The following is a 21,234-nucleotide window of genomic DNA, read 5'->3' on the forward strand; positions in this document are numbered from 1 at the left end:
AATAAAATAATAAAAATATAAAACAATAAAATTCTCACGACGTTTCGACTGCAACACAAGCAATCATCATCAGGTGTGAAAACTACAACAAGAAAATTTGTTGTTGTGGTTTTTCAAAATTTCTTGTTGTGGTTTTCACACCTGATGATGATTGCTTGTGTTGCAGTCGAAACGTCGTGAGAATTTTATTGTTTTATATTTTTATTATTTTATTGTTTCCCTTCTACGTGACTTTACCGAAAGAACAAAGAATATGAATCCCTGCAGTCACGAAAGCTTTAAATCACCAGAGTATTTGTAGAGATTTGCATGCATTTTTTTATTTAGGCAAACGTTAGTCAATAATTGTTAGAATCGGTAACAAAATAACTTTTCAAAAAATCCTACGCTAAATTTTTAAACAATATACAGTACAACCTGGGTATGAATTTAAATTCACAAACTCTTATAAGCTGCCAAACATGTAAAGGTACACTAAAATAACTATTGACACAACAATCCCCAAATATTGTGTCGTCTCCAGCCCTTATTATCCACCATATCTCTGGCGTATGAAGAAGGGCCGATGCCCAAGACGTCGCGATTATATTTTGTATGGCCGTGCTGTTGAGTGTTTTGAGTTTTTAAAAATTATTTATTGTGTTTGTGCACCAGTGGCAACGCAGCATCACGAAATTATATCCCAGCAATGTTGCTCTTCGTTGTTGTTCAGCCACCAACAATATGCATCCTGAACCATGTGAGAACATTCCTTTGTTATTTCAACTTAACAACAATAAAACACAGTGAGGCATCCGCTTTGGTCTACCACCGACCAAGTACTGCATAGCAAGTTCATAATCTGGTCACCAATGACTGCACAAAAAATATTGATGTAAAAAAATCAGCAATTTACCTAAATTTGAGCTGTGAATGAAAAATGTTGTATTACATAGCAGGGTGTATGGAAAATTGCTACTCCTGCTGTGAAAACATATTTTCTATTTTTATGGCTGATGTAGATGCATAGCAACATTCAGGTGGTTAAGCCAGGTAACCTCGTCAGGAGCAGTGGAGTGTATTACTTTGATGTCTCCTTCATATTCGTGGATTGGGAATTGCATCGTAATATGTTGTATGGTCTGTTCTGGATGGCAACAGGCGCACACTGGAGAGCTTTTAATTTTCCATTCGTGCATTAGGTATCCGCATCTGCCACGATTTGTGCGAATGCGGTTTCGGGTGGACCGTGAGCTTTGTGGAAGTTCAAAACCAGAGATATTTTGTGTTGGGTCTTTCACAAGGTGTTTGCGATTTCTTCCGAACCCCATTCAGCTTTCCAAGCTTCGTGAGGATTGAATTCGTATTGTTTCAGGTTAAGGGCATGGGTCCTGATGAGGTCCTGATGAATGGGAAGGCGACTGTTTTCCTCAATTTGCAAGACTTCCTGGAGGGTTGCAGCATCACGGCAGATGGCTGGGGAACAGATGTGTGACAGCACGGCCAGCCAGCGTGTTGGGTTCGACTTGAGAGCTCCAGTGATACACCGCATTGCAGTGTTCAGTTGGACATCAACAAGTCGAGTGGAACTACTTCTGGTCCATACTGGTGCACAGTACTCGGCTACAGAGTACACACGGGACATCGTTGATGTCCGTAGCACTGGGTGCTGATGCTGCCCAGCTTGTGATTGCCAGTTTCTGGACCAGGTTGACCCTTGTTTTCGTCTTGGCGGCTACATTTTTCAGGTGGTCGTGGAAGGTTAGCATATGGTCCAGCTTCACTCCGAGAAAGGTTGGAGTGGGGCCGACTCGATACGCAGTGCACACTTATCTGAGATTTCCCTCGAGTCATTGTTCCATGACATGATGCGGATAATACAATCGGAATACATTGGGGGGGAAATTATACAAATTAAATAGCGCAACATTTTTTAAAAGGGAGACAACTGATTTGAAGAATAACAAATCCATTAGCCTCCTATCACACGAATAAAATGTGTTCATGTAGACCATAGGAAAACAAATAAGAAATATTAAGAGACTAACCAACCGCACGTGCAAGCTGTATTTAGAAAAGGTTTTCGTACCATGGACCACGAATATTCAATCAACTAAATTCTAAGAGAAAAAAAAACAATTGAATATCAAATGCCATTATGCCTAGCTGGATGAGACTGGTGATGGGAATAACAGCCAGAGGAGACATGCCCAAGAAGACGACCGTTATGGAGAATGAGTTATGAGATCAGCTGATGTGCAGGGCGAGATGGATTGTAGGTCGACAAGATGATGAGCGATGGTTCTGATGTGGGGAGGCCTTTATCTAGCAGTGCATATCTCAAGGCTAACAATGATTGTGACCAGGAAAAGTCGAATTGAAAGAGCATGCAGGCTAACTGGACTCTTGTTTGCATTTTATTACAGGATTTATACTGTGGGTAACATTTAAGGTATAAAATGGCTCAGCACAAGCATCTGCAATTGTGCATTCGGAAAATTCTGTACCATATGCATGTACAGCAACATTAAAATTGTTAAACATATTAGAATTTCATAAAAAATATATAAAATTCAAGGTGCATATCCTGCTCGTTTAAGTTCACATATATTGGCAAAAGCGAGGCATTTTGTTCCCGTACATGTGCACAGTGATGTAACTGACATTGGACTCCATAACAAAAAAAACATCTCTGCTCAGCTGACAAAGGGGATGGTGATGGAAAGGAGAGTCTAAAGCAGTGAGCAGGCCTGTTATCGGCTCCCGTGTGTGGAAGGCATGAATGTTTGAGTGATGGCAAGAGACAGCGCTATTCTCACACTCCATGTGCACCATAATATTGGAATGGTGAATTGCGGTGATTGATTTATGGCTGAGTGCATACCAATGTTTTCACAGCTATTATTGTGAACATCTGGAGTGGGGCATGAGAATTACAGTTTATATATGAACATCTTATTGTGTGAAATGGCAATGCAGCACGTTCACTTTAAGCCGACTGGCTTTTTCAGTACCCCATTAAATTTCTATTGTACTTCAATGTTGGGTCTAAAGGGACTAAAACTGCTCGTGTAAAAGGGGCTCTTTAGACACCATGGTGCTCTTTTAAAGAGATTACAGGTGACATTTTCATCAATAATAACACAATAGACTAGGACGGTCTATGCATTATTTGCCTCGGGAGATTTAGCTGCTGTTTTGTAACTCCCAAAATAATATATTGCTCATGCATAGGAATACGGTACAGTATTTCACGTTGTGGTATTAGCTGCTTTAATACTATGACATAATTTAATTTTGGGAAAATTACCCAGACTACAGCACTTAAAAAATTACACCTTGTCCAGCTTGCACAAAACATTCATTTGTATGTCAATTAAATCCTGACCATCACAATGGGAACCAGCGAATTCGTTGTTAAAATAAAATAAAAAAAATTGTTGGCGTTATTTTTCTGCATTGAAATTCCTCATTCTGCGCCTGTCCCCTTGTACGCCACGTTCTTGAATGTTGTGACGGTGTTCTTGTACAGCGGGTTTTGGCCCTGAGAGGACAGACAATAATATGTTATTTGTTATAAAAAACAGCACATATAGAGAGAGTTTGTTCAGCATTTGTTAGACTCTAATCTCAAAGGATTTCTTCTAAATTTAAACAAAAACAAGATTTTTATATATAAAAAAACTATTGCACGCAGAAGTGCTGTTTTACACAATTGTGAAATTGTTTTGTAGAGGCAGTATGAATACGATTGAATAATGATAATTATAAGAAGTATGAAAAAATAAGAATAGGTTATACCCTCTCTGTCAATGAAACAGGTGTTAAGATGTTCAAACACCAAATATAAACATTTTGCAAGGAATCAAGTCTGCATTAACCACACATACTTGTGGTGAACATGCAAACAAACATGCTTTGAACGTGTATGCATTGTCTTTTAAACTGATTGGCCGACAACGCCTTCTTTAGGGCATAGTCCCACCAGTCAGTTTAACACTTAGGTGTTCACGACCAATATTATTCATAAGAAAGGTTTTTGGGTTAGATCTCGTAAGTATAAATGTGTCGTAAACCTCCCCATCCCGAAGTCAGTAAGATTTGTCACGTAATCAACGCGCCAATTACTTACTACTGCAGCCCACCGGTGTGTTGGAGAGTAAATCCACAACATTTACAATTCGATGTTTCGCTGGTAATTACATCCAGCCTCATCGGGCGATTTGCCAGAATAGTGAAGCAATCCACCTGCTTCCGGTCTTAAATAGAGCAAGATGACGTTATTACTTAACCCATCAGGTGCAGAGATCAGAGGCGGGGGGGGGGGGTATTCTAATTATATAATAGATTAGTAATCAGTTATTTAGTATGTGTTGCCTCTATAAGGAATTGTAGTTGTAAGATGTATTACTTAATAATACTCGCCTCTGATGTTCGCTGTAGCTGGGAATCGAACTCGGGTAACCAGGTTCATATGGCGGTGCGCGAACCACTACACCACTGCCGCACACCCTCAATATAGTCGTTTCAATAGTGTTGAAAAAGTTAAATGTTTGCAACATTCAGACTTGTGTGGCAGATTTGTGTGGAATTCACGATAAAACTAGTTATGGGCCCGATAAGCCTCATAAGCAAAATCAGCCATTTAATAAATGTTGTTGGCGAGGGCCACTTGAGGGAGCCGCACGACTCGAGGGCACAGGCGACACGTACCGAGTCCCAGCGCGCGTGCAGCTTCTCCTCCTCGAAGCGCGCAAACTCGCGACGGTCGTGCATGCTGATGAGCAACTTCCAGATAAGCAGCATGGCCAGCCCGATCAGCAGGATGCCGGCGGCCACCCCCAGAATAACCGCCAGCATGTTGGGCCCCGCGGGACACACTACGCAGAGGCATGCACATGGCGATCACACCACACCTCCGATTAGCACGGTTGGCTACGTACGGTGCGAAAGAAGTTCAACATACATACTGGAGAAGAATATTTGTATCACAGTGCCAGACTGAGGGGAGAACTCCATGCAACTGAACAAAAGCCCAGGACTTTTAATTCACCCCTAAGTCTTACAGATTTCCCAGGACAAGTGTCACAACTATGAACTCTTGGAAAACTAATTCACCGGGCCTGATTTGTGCATTGGATGACGAACGTTTTCTGTGACTTTTCTGCGGGGAACAAGGTCAAATTGGCATGGAGTGATTTGGACATTTTCTATCAAGTTAGACCGACAACTGTAAAAAGGGGTTATATAATCTATTATTACTTTTACATTGTTTTTACCATTCTTTCAAACACAATAAACACAATGTTTACATACAAAAGTGACGGTACAGATGGTAGGGAGTACATTTTATTCGGCAACATATAAAGATCCAAGAGCTTCTCCAGTGTGTCTCAACGTTGGAACTCTTGGACCAATAATCATGTCTCTGTATTGTATGATGTTTATAGCATCATCAAAATCATCAGCCATGATGCTGGTTGAAGGCCTCCCTCCTCAAGTCATTACCATCTTATGGTCCTGCAACGTAACAAATATTTATGTTACTATATATTCTTTCATACCCAAGTCAAAGCATGCATCAACATCATGTCTGCATTCAGATTCTATGAAGAGAATGTATTGTGTTGTTGAACAGTCGGTTAACATAAGTGCTTTTGAGACTAGTTTTTATTTACCAAGCCTAAAGAACAGGGTTTTTTCTATCAGTGTATATTTCCTGCTATGATACATGGATCAGAAAAGGAGATTGAACAAAAAAACTGTACAAAAGCTGACATTAACACAAAAATCATAGATGAGCATACTGGGAGACGGGAAGACGAATACACTGATGAGAGAATAAATGCAAGATCGAGGGTTCATATTGACCGCGAAGAAAAGGCAGGAGGCACTGAGGAGAGGACACGTCACTGAAGGGATGATGGCCGGTGGTCAAGAGTATTGACGTCGTGTTATGAAAAAGAGGGAACACATCTGCGATCACGTCTACCGTGGAGATGGAGCAATGACATCGGCTCATGTGCAGGTTGCATTGCAAGACTGCGAGAGATGGCAATGGCTTAGGAACACCATAATCCAGCAGTAGAATGATCATGGCCAATGATAATTATGGACTATTTTAAGTTTATACTGTGGTAAATTGTAAATAAGTGGTGACTTTTCTGAAAATGTAATTGTGCCAGGAATTGTGGCATTTTTATACTCTGTATATTTCCGTCTTGCTGTACCTAAATGGTTTAAGACGGCAATGGATGACTTTCCAAAGGTGTCTTCCATGTAGGTGAATTGTACGTCGCAATCATTTTCATCCTTGTAGCTGCACGATATAGCTGAACTGTCGTTGCCTGTAAACGAAACCAACAACATAATCCAGTTAAAGGATAGTATTGAAATAAACATGGCTAAGCACTATTCCGCCAAAAGACTGGTTGAAGTCTTCTTTGGTTCTTTCGGTAAAGTCACGTAGAATGATAATAAAATAATAAAATAAAATAACAATAAAATTCTCACGACGTTTCTGCCATAGCGCTGTCCTCGAGACAGTCTCGTCCCTTCACCTGATGAAGGCCACTTGTGTTGTGGCCGAAACGTCGTGAGAATTTTATTGTGTTATTTTATTTTATTATTTTATTCTCATTCTACGTGACTTTACCGAAAGAACCAAAGAAGATGAATCCTTGCAGTCACGAAAGCTTTAAATCGAAACTGGTTGAAGTATCAAGTGTGCACGCTCTCAAAACTGTCTGCTGACAGAGCCAGTAGACAATGGCCATCATACCCAGAGTGTCGACTGATGTGATGGGAATCTTGCAGAATTTGAAGCAGTCCGTCTCATTTGCATACTTTCCAACTTTGTAGATCTTGCACTCCACACATGGCCTGCCAAAGCAAAGGTAGTAGAAGTCAACAAGTAGCAGGATTCATATTCTTAGCTCTTTCGGTAAAGTCACGTTGAAGGGAAACAATAAAATAATAAAATATCTTGTGTTATATATATTTTATTATATATTGTGTTATATATATATTTTATTATTTTATTGTTTCCCTTCAACGTGACTTTACCGAAAGAGCTAAGATTATGAATTACTGCAGTCACGAAAGCTTTAAATCAAAAGTAGCAGGATTATTGTAAACATTTTCTTGAACCCAATTAAGTCTTTTTCCTAACCGGGGCAAAGCAACACAACACAAAATAAACGGGAAAAATTACGTATTAAGGAGATGAATCAATAAACGAATCAACTTCAGTGTGGTGATTATTTCAGATTTTTTTTTTTACTAAATGCATCTGCAGTGCATTTAAAAAAAAGCCAAACTGCTTTATTCTGACACCTGCAGTTACCGGAGTATCACCATTGTAATTCTATAGCGCTATCAGCGTTTGTGTTACTTTCAACAGGGTGGCACAAATTCTAGATTTGAAGCTTTCGTGACTGCAAGAATCCATACTCTTTGTTTCTATTCGGTAGAGTCACGTAGGTAAAAAATAAATCAACAAAAATCACTACGTTTCGGCCACAACACAAGCGGTCTTCATCAGGTGAAGGGACCAGCCTGTCTCGAAGACTGCGCTGGAGTGAAACAGAGCCAAGCTCAGACTACGACCTTTAAGCTGTGTGAGAGGGATTAAGGTGCCTCGACAAAGGAATTAGCATAAAAATTAGCATTTGATTGGCGGACTTAGCATGATGAAAGGTGTAGCACGCGGCAGTGCACCTTTAAGCTGTGTGAGAGGGATTAAGGTGCCTTGACAAAGGAATTAGCGTAAAAAATAGCATTTGATTGGCGGACTTATCATGATGAAAGGTGTAGCACAGTGATCGGCACCGGCAGTGCACCCGCCTGTGCTCCAAAAGTTTGGGATACCACTACTTGGAAAAATATACTGTACCAATGAAAATTAGTTTAATGTTTGGTTCGATTTAGAACATCTTTCCAATGGTTGCTTAATTTGAAACCATCTTCTCGGTTGAAATTGTGTCTGTGTTTGTAGATCTGAATTGCCTCGTGAACAAATCTCTGATAAAAACCTGTGGGTTTGCAAAGAACCTTGGTATCGGAGAAAATTATATGGTGATCACCCACAGCATTGTAACAGTGATCAGCAACGGCAGAAGAATTCGTTCTGCCATGTTTCAAATGTGATTTGTGCTCGCGAATTCGGTCAGAGACATGTCGCTTCGTCTCCCCGATATAGCAATCACCGCAGGTACAACTCAATTTGTAAACCCCGGGGTACTGCAAGTCAGGAATGACATCCTTCACGGATGGGATCAGATCACGAATTTTATGTACTGTTTTGAACCGGACCTGGATCTTGTGTTTGTTTAGAATTTTGGAAATCTTTTTAGTAACGCCTGCTATATATGGTAGTGTGATGGTTTTGACCGGAGTATCAAGTGGTTGTTTCTGTATGGAGGGAGAAACAGCTTGGCGGATGGTACGGTCAGAGTATCCATTCCTTTTGAGGGCCAGGTGTACATATTTTAATTCACTGGTCAGGTGGTGTTGGTCCGAAATGCAATGAGCCCTATGGTATAAAGTTTTGATGAGATAATTATTTTGGGCTGGGTGGTGGTGGGAATCAGGCTTCAAGTAGGAATCTGTGTGGGTGGGTTTCCTGTAGACAGAATGCCCCAATGAGCCATCAGGTCTCCTTTTGGATGTTCTGTTTGAGAGACCTGATGGCTCATTGGGGCATTCTGTCTACAGGAAACCCACCCACACAGATTCCTACTTGAAGCCTGATTCCCACCACCACCCAGCCCAAAATAATTATCTCATCAAAACTTTATACCATAGGGCTCATTGCATTTCAGACCAACACCACCTGACCAGTGAATTAAAACATGTACACCTGGCCCTCAAAAGGAATGGATACTCTGACCGTACCATCTGCCAAGCTGTTTCTCCCTCCATACAGAAACAACCACTTGATACTCCGGTCAAAACCATCACACTACCATATATAGCAGGCGTTACTAAAAAGATTTCCAAAATTCTAAACAAACACAAGTTCCAGGTCCGGTTCAATACAGTACACAAAATTCGTGATCTGATCCCATCCGTGAAGGATGTCATTCCTGACTTACAGTACCCCGGGGTTTACAAATTGAGTTGTACCTGCGGTGATTGCTATATCGGGGAGACGAAGCGACATGTCTCTGACCGAATTCGCGAGCACAAATCAGATTTGAAACACGGCAGAACGAATTCTTCTGCCGTTGCTGATCACTGTTACAACGCTGTGGGTGATCACAATATAATTTTCTCCGATACCAAGGTTCTTTGCAAACCCACAGGTTTTTATCAGAGATTTGTTCATGAGGCAATTCAGATCTACAAACACAGATACAATTTCAACCGAGAAGATGGTTTCAAATTAAGCAACCATTGGAAAGATGTTCTAAATCGAACCAAACATTAAACTAATTTTCATTTGTACAGTATATTTTTCCAAGTAGTGGTACCCCAAACTTTCGCAGCACAGGCGGGTGCACTGCCGGTGCCGATCACTGTGCTACAACTTTCATCATGATAAGTCCGCCAATCAAATGGTAATTTTTACGCTAATTCCTTTGTCAAGGCACCTTAATCCCTCTCACACAGCTTAAAGGTGCACTGCCGCGTGCTACACCTTTCATCATGCTAAGTCCGCCAATCAAATGCTAATTTTTATGCTAATTCCTTTGTCGAGGCACCTTAATCCCTCTCACACAGCTTAAAGGTCGTAGTCTGAGCTTGGCTCTGTTTCACTCCAGCGCAGTCTTCGAGACAGGCTGGTCCCTTCACCTGATGAAGGCCGCTTGTGTTGTGGCCGAAACGTCGTGATTTTTGTTGTTTTATTTTTTACCTACGTGACTTTACCGAATCGAACCAAAGAGTATAGGGTGGCACAAACTTGATTTGGTGGCACAGTTGACAGCCGCGATTGTGCGGTGGACGCAGTGCCTCTTTCGTGACCCTCGGCATCGGGGGTGGACACCCACGGCACCGACAGCTGTGGGCCTCTTACCCGTGGCTCGCGCCCGTACCTGCGGGTCGTGCACACGTCAGTGCAGGTGAGGCAGCGCTCGCAAGTGTCGCCTGAGCTGCCGGCCGTGGTGCACATGCAGCGTCCGCACGTGCAGTCGCCGCGTCCGCTGCACAGGAGCCCGTCTGACGACTCGCACGAGTCCATGCGCGTCGTGCAGTTGCAGAGGTCGCCCGACCAGTCCACGTGGCAGCGGCACTCACCACAGTTGCAGTCCCCATGGCCTGGAGGATGATGGCACAGGCGAACAGATTCGACGTCACCACGTAGGGTTTTCGCGTTTGTACTGTACCGCACATTCATCGACATGTCCGACGTTTTGTTCCACGTGCCGGGAGTTTTATCAGTTAATGAAGAAAGGTATTAGGTTCCTGGAGAAGCTCCCGGCACATAGAGAAGCGTGAGACATGCCGAACAACATGTGGTACAGCATGTGGTACAGCCTCAAAACGCATCAGAGAGTTGGCTGGACACTACTACTGGTCATACTCTTAAGGAATTGACCAAACGTCCCAAGTAGGACCATCCTAAACAAGAGTCTTAAAATTCGGACAGGATTTTCTGGATAAATAAATATTATTATTATTAGCACAATGTTTTTTGTCATACGTTTCTATGGTTATTGCTTTTGTGATGGACATAGCTGTGTTGGAAGTCCAGTTGTGTTTATGCGTTGCTGTACTCTATCTATATTATTCACTACTCTGTATGTATTTTCTTTTCATTTCCAAAGCAACCATCCAACATAACGGTGCTGAGAGCAACATAGAGAGTTTTGTTATTGGCAGTGGCCACCATCTTTAAGGGAGCCATCTGACATATTTTGTCTGTCTATCTATCCATCTGAGGCACGGTACATACAAATACAGAATCTAATATCTGGTACAAAAGATGTATTACCGAAGCTATCAACAGAAGGTGTGTACAGGATTAACTGCACCTGTGGTAAATGCTATGTTGGGCAAACAGGACGAATGATCAGCACGAGACTAAAAGAACATCAGAAAAATATTAAATTCTCCCAAATACAACTGTCAGCAGTAGCAGAACACGTGTGCCAACAAGGACACTCAATTGATTTTGATGTTGACGTTTTGTGCAAAACTAGCTACTACTGGCCAAGACTAATTAGAGAATCTATCAAAATTGAAAGAAATCAAAATAACTTTAACCGTTCGGATAGTTACCGTCTTAGTGCTGCGTGGAAGCCAATAATCAAATAATACATTATTTAAATGCATGCCTGCAAAGGGCAGCATACTTCAATAGGATTACCGTTGGTACGGCTATTTTAATAAACACAATAGACGGAAGGACAGGTTCAAAGGGCTCGCATAATGCACATGCATAATGTACGTTGCCTCAGTAATCCCCCCCCACCACCACATTGTGCAAGAGCGCAGAAGCGTGGTTACCACATCTACGCCTCTATATAAGGAACGAAACAGTAAGACTTCTCCACAAATCTGGCTGTCGCCTGATGAAGCTAGTTGTAATTACTGGCGAAACGTCATACTCAGTTTGTAAATGTTGCGGCTTGGCTCTCCAACACACCGGTGTGCTGTACTAGTGACGAATTGGCATGTTCTGTTTACGTGACAACCCTTATTAGTTGGCTGTGTCGGGTGGTGGCGGGTTTTAACGACACATGTATATATTTACGCGATCTAACCCATAAACCTCTTTTATAGATGATATTGGTCGTGAAAGCCTACGTGTTAAACTCACCTACACAATGTCTGTGAAACTTACTACACAGCTCACCATTGCCAATATTTTAACGATTTGTTGCAAATCAGTGTGATTATAGTATATGGGAGTGTCCCCTTGTCTGGGCGGATGGCTTGTTCGCTTGTATTCTTATGCTGGAGCTTGTTTTCTCTATTTACGACTCAGCCCTATGTTTTGCAGAATTTCTCCTCCATCTGCCTCTGTAAACGTTGCTGATGCACTCTCCCTAAAGTACACCTATTCATAGTCTATTTTCCTCTTTCCAAACACACCGTTCTTACTTTAATGGACACTTTCAACAAAACAATTTTGAATTCAAATGTTTGCTGATGGACTTTTAACAGTAAGCGCACATTTTCTAATATTTATTGCTACATTTGGCAGCTGCATGGTTCACAAGGGCTATATTCTGGGTGTAGGCCTCTATTTTCTGGCCGGATTATAATTATTCAGTGAGGATAGCTTATCAAGTGAATAATAGAGTTGCATAACTATTGTTTTACTCAGTACTGTAAAAAATAAATAATCATACACTCATTCATATTTAGGAATTGATATGAATGGCTTCCGTTACTTCTGTTTATCTTTTTTTTTCCAAGTACATATTATGATTTTACTATGGTTTTCTAAGGCTTTGGAAAGTTGGGAATTTCGATATGATTTCTATATCCAGATGTGGACAACATTTAATGAGAGTAATGTTTTAACGAATCAGTAATACTCAGGAAAGAGAGTAAGACTAAGGAATGCTTTAGGAGGTGAATTCTTCCTGCCGTTATAAAACTGTGCCTTTAGTGGCTTGCGAGCATTGTACACTCTCACATGCCTAAAATTGTCACGCACGTATGTATTTTACACCCCACCTTGAAGCTCATATCTGCATGTCGAATGCGATACGTAATTGAGTTTTGTCCTGGTTCAAGACTGAAACTCGCTGTGCTTGCACAACACAAAGCAGCATTATTTTTTATGGATTACCTCCACAAAGCTGATCTCGGTGGCGTCCGCAAGAGAAACTGTCGCATTCGCACTGCTTGCCGTAAATCTTCCCGTACTCGCTCGTGTAGCAAACGCAAACGCCGCACACGCATTCTCCACGGCCTCCGCACACGGGCTGGTTTGGCAGCAAGGGGCCACACAAGAGGGGGCCGCTGTCACCCCCGGTTGCGTTGGCGCTGCCACCGCTCGAGCCGTCCACGGGCCCTTCTGCGCTGCACTCGCACGTGGAGCCCAAGCGGCCCTCCTGGCAGAGGCACACGCCGCACTCGGACTTCCCTTGCTCATTGCACTCTGTGCTGTTGGACGTCGCGCTTTTCTCACACGCGCAGCCGCAGCTCAGCAGCACGCGAACTTCCAGAGCGTCCTTGAAACCCACGGGCTTTATCTTCAGCATCCTCTCCACCGGCTGCGACGGGCATCCGCGTGCCTCCACTGTGATATCGAAGCTCACCTTCGGCCAGCAACACACACGGGACAAAATGCGACCGTTGTGGCAGAATATTTAATGTTGACATCCTGAATATTGACCTGTTTTACAATTCAATATCGTGCAATTTAAATGTATAAATAATCTAAGTGCGACTGCATCTCAAGTTTCTGAATCAGAGGAGGAGGGGATGTTTACATCACGACGGCTTGGAAGCAGCGGGGGGTGGGGGAGGTGGTTATGATTTTATATGATGTTGCTTGAGTTATATGTTTATTATTACATATACAACACCAAATTCACAATTAGCTGTACCCTTTATCAGATATATAGTCAGAGGATGCGTTGGTCAATGGCCTCTAGTGTGGAGTGGAGAGTCGGGAGGGTGAACGAGATTAACTGATATTTTAGTTGCAGCTCACAATCTACACTCATTTTCATGACCCAGGTCAGCCTTGCAAATGAGATTATCCTCGTCTCTTAAAACTTGAACTTTGGAGAAGTGAGAAGACTGGAAATTGTCAGAAAATTGGCAATGGACTGTTTCAAATGAACATTAATTCTTTTCATGATTTATCAAATACATTCAAATACTTTTCCAGAATATGATTAAAATTTCAGATGGGAATATAGAAATGCAACTGTATGTATCAGCATATCACTGCCAGCAGAGCCACCTTATTAATTCACGGAAAGGGGCCAATTTATTGCGCAGTGGAGAAGGCAACGCAGTATTGCCATCCTGGTAAAAATGGAAAGTTGTGCCAACATTTCCAATTACGTGTCAACTTTGGCCCAAAGTCGCCATGTTTATTGGGATTGTACCGTGTCCCCCACGTTGAGGTCAGTGCACTTCTTCTGTCCGGGCTGGGGGTTTCCATCCTGGCAGATGGCGGAGAAGGAGACAGACAGCTCCTCTGGCTGATCCCACACCTCCAGCTCCACCTTGGAGCGCAGGCTCTGGCAAGGGAACACTTGTCTCATCAGCAAGCACCACGCGCTTGAAGAAAAATTGTAAATCATTTTGGATTGAAAAACTGCATGCGTGATACATCGGACACGTACTTTGTACGAACTGACGATCAGCTGAATGATGTTGTTGGAGTTGGCTGTCAAAACCTCGACCGTTGTTCCTGGGATCAACTCAGTGTAGTTCTGTTTAGAAAGAAGGTCATTAGCATAGAGTAAGTGTATGTTGATACTGTTATGTAATGGCATGCATATGTAAGTTTTGTATTTACACGTCGTGTACTGTGGATGTATACCATGGTGGGAGTAATAGCCAATGTAATAAATAATGTAACTCTAGTGGCGTGGAAACTCACCGTGTAAATCTCTTTAAATTCCTTGGTCACGGCAAAAATCAGGTTGATGTTGTTTTCTGACAGCTTCTCACTAACCAAGGCAATTGATGGGTAATCCTGTGGAAATTAAATATAATTTGTTAGGCAGCCTCCAGGGAAAATGTAAATATGTTAGACTATATTAACATTACATACAAGCATCTCCATTATTGTTACATCCAAATAAGAAGATTTGATCACCATCTACACAATTGCTTGCACCCAAAAGGGAAAGTGAATGCTGTTTGCTGCTTTTAATACAAGTAATATCAGTGTAACAATGCTTAGTGACTACCCAATGCATACGCAATGCACAGCATGCATTTATATTTTCAATTCAAATTCATAACTAGCAATAAAATAAATCTTCTAAGTGCATAACAAAAGGCAATTCTTATATTTTAGCCATGGAGATAAGAGGCACTAAAGGAAATCATAAGCATGAATAAAACTTTAATAATAATACCTGACAATATTATCTCTGAGCGAAAACTTTTTTTTATTAAGCGTGGCTGTTTATTGTAACTAAAGGACACATTCGTCAAGATAGTGTTCTGCTAAAGAAATAGGCATGCAATGGATGCAGTGCACAACACTCCAAATATTTCCATTGACGCTCGCCTTCGGTGATATTTACTCGCAACACTGACCATAGAGTCTGTCATTACGTAGACATTGCTCGAGTCCAAATGGCAGAGCCCATCGCTGGGCTGGACGATTCCAGCCAGCCGACCATCCAGAGCGAAGTGGGAATGGTCGTCCGTGGTGAACACCAGCAGGTGGGAGGCCTCCCTCCGCCAGCCGATTTGTTCCTGTCATGGCGAAGAACATAACCGTGTGCGCAGCAGCTTGAAAAAGTGGGAAACTGCAAGACTCTCTTAGTTGGCTATCCGATGTGGCTGTTGGTTATCTGATGTGTTTTCGGGCTGCTACCGCATGTTGTTTGGCGTCATGTTTGACATTTTACTGAAGAAGCTCCCAGAATGTGAAGGGAAACGTTGGAAATCTTGGCAAACAACACGCAATAAAAACCTGGAAACATGCCGGATAGGTATGTATCACAACCGCAAAACCTACGCAGTGGTATGGCAAATGATTGTCTGCATTGCACCCTGCTCTCAAGCCCACCCTGCTCTCAAGCCCACACTACAAAAGCCTTTAGACCCCAAGGCCAATAACGTCACATTAATAATACTGCTACTGAAACAATTTAGAAGCCGCCTTCAAACTCTAAAGGTTTGAAATACAGCCCACCAAAAACTCAATCACGTAATTCATAATCGCGTTTATATAACTTGAATAATGAGTGGAACTTCACCGAAGACATTTATTAAAGTACAATTACGTCACATTTTTCAGTCTGACATCAAAAGCATTGTGTTATTCAGAACCAATGGCAGTCATGGGCAAACTGCTGGCATCCCTCACCTTGCAGACCGTAGCCTGCAAAATGGCATCCATGCCACCCTCCGGGGCATCCCTGTTGGGGGACACCTCCTGTTTCTGCACCTCCTCGTTAAACTTGTTGACTTCGTTGGTGAGTGGGAGCACATGGTGGTAGCCATATGTCGATGGGCAGCTGAAGGGTGGCTTGGTGCGCCTGTAAAAGAGTGCACAGCTCTCATTTTTGTGTGGGAGTCCGATACCATTGGGCGTGCACCATCACACACGTTGGAAAAAATACTGAAACACAACACTGCAAGAAAATGTAAACATAACAATTTAAGGATAATAATAACGTAAAGTAGCATTACGTTGATTCAAGTGTGGTTGCTATGCTATGCTTTAAAATTGGCTCAAACCTAAGAGGTATATGTTTGAGATAACTCTAAGGTGTGGAATTCCCGGACCGCATATGACAGTCATTGCTTAGTCACTGTGCTTCAACGGATATTGACGTGAGTATTACACGGATGTTTGTGGTCGGTAATAAGTGCTCTACTTGTATGCAATGAGGTCAGAAATCAGACACGCCGTGAGTCACAGTGACATGGTTGTGGTTGTGTTTCATCAGTCGTTCTCTTAAGTGTGAACAGCGAGCGGCCTGTTCTCGCAACAAAAATGAGCAAAGTACAAGTGACATGCAGCTTATTATCGAGAACGCATCACTAAAACACGTCGTCCATAAACTAAACTTTAAAGTACAGTACCGAATGGTTTACTCCGAGGGTGCAATGATGCATCGACCTGTTAATTTACGATGATTGTTTAAGCTTATGATGCATGCCCTGAATCACATGCATAAGAATCGATGTTCTTAAATTCACGTGTTGCATGTAACGGCGTCACGTGATTACTGGAGCAACTAAAGGCTGTGAAAATCACCACAATGCGCTGTGACCCTGATTGGTAACGATCAAACGGCCCTGGCGGCATGTGTGGGAATGTGGGTGTGAACCATTACAGTATTACACCAATTGACACAGCGCTCAATAAACAACGTGTGAATTCAACACTTACAATTGGCAGGGGTTTTTGGCGTGCTCGGGGTCTGTGAACATTTGGACAAACGGTGACACAGGCTTGTCGATGAAGGAGCCGAAGCCCAAGCGGAAGTTGCTCGTCAGCTTGGCCATTTCTCGAGAGAGGTCGGTGCCCAGGTTGCGGATGGTGTCCAGGTCATCGCGCATCGACATGGAGAGGTCCATGAGGTAGTAGAGGTCCACTGGGTAGTCCTCCACCTGACGAACTTTGAGTTGGAATTTGGCTGGAGCGCCTGCTCGGACATAGGGCACGGATTAAATTGCATAACAGAGTTGTCGGCGCATTACCACGCACACGTTTATTTTATTTAAAAAGGATAAGTTGTTTTTGCTAATCTAATATCTGGTAATATAAAAGTGTTCATCTACCAGTCGCGAGCAAAACTACATGGACTTTGGAAGTGACCACATAATAAAATACTGTTTACATCGACGAGTCTCGCTGTTCTATCTGTTTTATCTGCCCTGTCTTCCTGTTCCGAAGAAGGACTGATGCCTGAAATGTTTTCTGACTACTGTATATATATCCTTTCGGCCTTTCAGGTTTAAGGCGATGTTAATGACCAAAGTGGCGAGATGTTGTTCAGTCTGTATGTATAAGTGCAGACACATTCTCAATCCTCATGAATGCATTTGGGCACCAAAAACAAGTTAGAGATGTCACAAGAGGCAGGGTTAGGACTCGTGTATAAGATAAGGCTTCTCACCTGTCATCATGGTGAGGGTGATTTTCTGTGGCGTGAGCTGCGTGATTTGCTTGTCTGAACCTGATCCCGTGTCGCTGAGTGGATTGCTCTGCTCCACACGCACGTGGCTAGAGGACTTCTCCAGGGACTCCTGTGGGCATCCGTTCTCCATCAAGTTGGCCAGCAGGTCGCACCGCGAGTTCCCACTCGGGTACTCCTGGGGACCAGATATTGTTGGACAAAAATGCCCCGCATCAAAGTTGACAGCAAAACTGTGCAACAAGGGGTGTCATTTCAGCTAGAGCTGTCTGGGGCCGAGCTCCAGAAAACATTCCCCCGGTGACGGAGGGTGGGGGAGGAAGAGAGGTCAGGGATTGGGGGTTGGTGGCCAAGGAAAATATCAATGACAAATGAATCCCATACCTACAAGAGTTGTAAGTATGGGACTTGCTTGAGATACAGTTGGGTTCAAATGCTATAATCGTCATCAATTATGATCTATTGGTCTATCCACCCTTGAATGATATCCTCCCCGAGTCGTCATAATCTCTCTTGTTCTTGTGTTGCAACAATCCATCTAGCACATGCACACGAGCTCATCTCATCACTCTATCTCTTTGGGGTCCATCCTTTGGTGGCCTCGACCACGGTCCTCCTTCCCTTCTAGAAAAATGTCCTGCTCAAACCCACTTACTTTACTTAACACGTATGAAGTCTATAGCTTTTGTACGTTCTCTAATGTGTTGTGCTTACCGTCTCTCAGTGTAATATATGCAGTATGTACAGCACGCTACATTGTTTAAAAATCCATGACAAAATAATCATTTGTGTAATTTTAGAGAATATAATTAACAAAATTAATATTCAGACAATACGCCTCCTTCACATATCAGTCACTCCACTTGTGCAGTTGAAAGACGTGTACTATGATGGGGTGAGTGTAAATGTTGTGATGGGGTGAGGGTGAATGTGGTTATTGGACAATCTGGGGGTACAGATCATGGCAAACCCTTATAGTCCAACTCGCCATTGCAAACTTCAATTCCCTTCTTTCACCAAAATAACTTGTACAGTATGTCTGTTCGTATGTTGAACTTCTTTCGCACCGTAGTAGGGGGAAGGACCACAAACTAAACACAAAAATAAGTTCTACAGAAATACATTTTCAATATAGATTTAAAAGTGCATCAGCAGCTCCAGTAGCTTCCTCATATCGGAAGGAAAAACTTGGTGATGAGACATCCTCAGAACTTCCTTTTTCCATGATGAGCTGTACACTTGGAAAGGACGGAACCATTTTCTTCCCGTAATTTTGGACAGTGGTGGAATGAAAGTTGTATTGTTACCAGACCATCTTGAATGCAATCATATTTGCCTACGCATTTTAATAGGGTGCCGAATAAGGAAATGAACTACACATTTTCCCGCCCGATTCTTCTTTGCGGTGATGTTTTTGCCACACCGAAACTCGTCCACACAATGATAGCATTGGATTAAGACTCGATGGTACACGGAGAACCAGAACGTACCTTCATTGCGCACCATGCACAGTCCGGATGCAGCAGGAGGCATTCTCGACACAGGTGTGCGTGGCCACTGATGCAGACATTGTTTGAGCCTTGCAGCAGCACCATTGCAGATGTAAAGCAAACACAACCAGGTTATCCGCCACGAACACAAGATTAATCCCGTGATTTGAAGCTTTCGCGACTGCAGGAATCCATGCTCTTTGGTTCTTTCGGTAAAGTCACGGAGGTAAAATCATAATCCAGCAGTGGAACTGCTGTTCTACTGTTCCACTACTGAACTGCTGTTCTACTGCTGGATTATTTTTCTTTTAATTGTTTTTTTTTCCGCCTGAGGACGACCGCTTGTGTTGCGATCGAAACGTCGTGATATATTTTTTTATTTACTTTGTTTTATTTTTCTACCTACGTGACTTCACCGATAGAACCAACGAGTAAAGATTACTCCCGTATTTGGCAGTGCGTACAATGTGTGTGGAATTTTGGCTATAGAATTACACATTTTTTCAGAGAACGAGAGAGATATATAATCGTATCACAATGGCCCCATTGTTAACTTTATGAATGGCATAATAACATATCTCAGGTAATCAGAATTAAAAGTAGTTGCTTGCTGTCAATCGTGATGGCCACTGATGAGTGTTTCCCTCACAAAACCACAAGAAGTACTGCTGCGTTTGCAACCACATCATGAAAGGACGACACCTACTGTACTTTTCCCTCCGCTTGGCCAAAATATCAGGTTAATTCTTGCCATGCATGATGAACAAAACTGTCTTAGATTCTTCAGCTACTTGTGGGTTGTTGTTTTTTTGTCACAGCTCTCAGGCAGCAGACAGGGCGTCCACCGCTCGTCACACAACAAACAACATTCAGTCCCTTAACAGAATCAGTGCTGTCATTTGAGGTGACTTTCCTTTGCATCTCTTCCCACACCGTTGGGCCAACAAATTGAACGGACACAACTTCAATGAGCGATCGCAAGCACCCGCACGTCTGCCTGGGCCGTGCGGCGACGGTGGAGCGCGGCTCGCGATCTCAAAATTGCGAATTCAACTCCTATCTTGGGGATGCGCCTCAAATTCTTCGCTTTTTTCTTCCCCCCCCCCCCCCACTGTGTGGTACGCCGACAGTGCCTGTGCCCCTGTAGGCAGCAGACGCCAAAAGAATCTGGAATTCCACCACTGGGTCAGGGGGGGGGCGGCTGTAATGAAGTCCTTTTTTTTATACTGCCTCCTCACACGAACCTGCGCACGGCAAACACGAATTTACCAACCTGTCCCAGCGCCGACTGCGCAGAGAAGCAGCAAGGCAGCGAGGGCCACTTTGCAAGCGCTCCACCTGTCAGCTGGCTCCATGGACTCCTCGACGAAGGCTCCGTGGATGGAGCACCACCTTTGTCGGCAGCAAGCCGCCCAATGCCGCACCGAATGCAGGGCGCACGCACGCGCGCGAGCCACGAAGCCAGTGGGGAGGAAACCAAAACAAAAATTCAAACCGAACTTTGGGCGTGCGCGAAGACAACTCCTGGGGGGCTTTGGGCTTTCGTAACGTTATGTTGCCGCTGCCTTTTTTTGTTCTCTTTCTGGAGACACAGATGCGGGGCGCAAGGAGAGGCCTGTGTTGTTCACGCCCATGCCATTGAGCTGTGAAGCCACGATAACTGGTCGGGCGAGTCAGACAAAGTTGGGCAAAAGTCTGTGGTTAAAGCCCGTCTTTTGGGTGGAGTGGGGGTGCTCAGGAATGTGTTTTTTTTACCGGAGCATTAAAACGGTCAATTTAACGCGGAGGCTTTCGCGACCCACGCGATTCACAATAAAGGTTTTTGGGTGAGATCACGTTAAATATAAGTGTGTCGTCAGACCCTCTACCACCCGCCGCAGCCAGTAAGGTTTGGCACGTATGCAAAATGTGGTGCCCAATTAGTTACTACTTCGATTTGCCAGAATTCTGGCAATTTGTCCGGTGATACTGGATGTAATTACCAGCGAAACGTCGTACTTAAATGGTAAATGTTGTGGATT

The 21,234-nt window shown here is 43.2% G+C and overlaps 1 protein-coding gene across 2 annotated transcripts; it reads right to left on the reverse strand.

Annotated features, from left to right (window-relative positions):
* Positions 1-304: 304 nt before the first annotated feature.
* On the reverse strand, positions 305-20,889 carry LOC116938671 (integrin beta-3-like). Of its 2 annotated transcripts, XM_032946114.2 has the most exons (15): positions 20,487-20,889; positions 19,214-19,302; positions 17,706-17,901; positions 16,976-17,231; positions 15,944-16,115; positions 15,166-15,327; positions 14,498-14,593; positions 14,238-14,327; positions 13,998-14,132; positions 12,725-13,196; positions 10,017-10,239; positions 6,761-6,861; positions 6,210-6,326; positions 4,693-4,859; positions 305-3,523 (listed from the first exon to the last, which is right to left on the reverse strand). In XM_032946114.2, exons 1-15 carry the CDS (start codon positions 20,566-20,568, stop codon positions 3,449-3,451), a joined length of 2,433 nt encoding a protein of 810 aa, XP_032802005.2. In that variant the 5' UTR covers positions 20,569-20,889; the 3' UTR covers positions 305-3,448. The 2 variants fall into 2 exon arrangements, with proteins under 2 accessions (XP_032802005.2, XP_075913479.1); XM_076057364.1 differs by lacking the exons at positions 305-3,523; positions 4,693-4,859 and adding an exon at positions 5,316-5,499 and having other exon boundaries at positions 20,487-20,888.
* Positions 20,890-21,234: the final 345 nt, after the last annotated feature.

This window comes from Petromyzon marinus, chromosome 4 (assembly GCF_048934315.1).
Source record: "Petromyzon marinus isolate PM22_M1 ecotype Great Lakes invasive population chromosome 4, UKy_Petmar_22M1.pri1.0, whole genome shotgun sequence".
In the NCBI taxonomy this organism is placed as follows: Eukaryota; Metazoa; Chordata; class Hyperoartia; order Petromyzontiformes; family Petromyzontidae; genus Petromyzon; species Petromyzon marinus.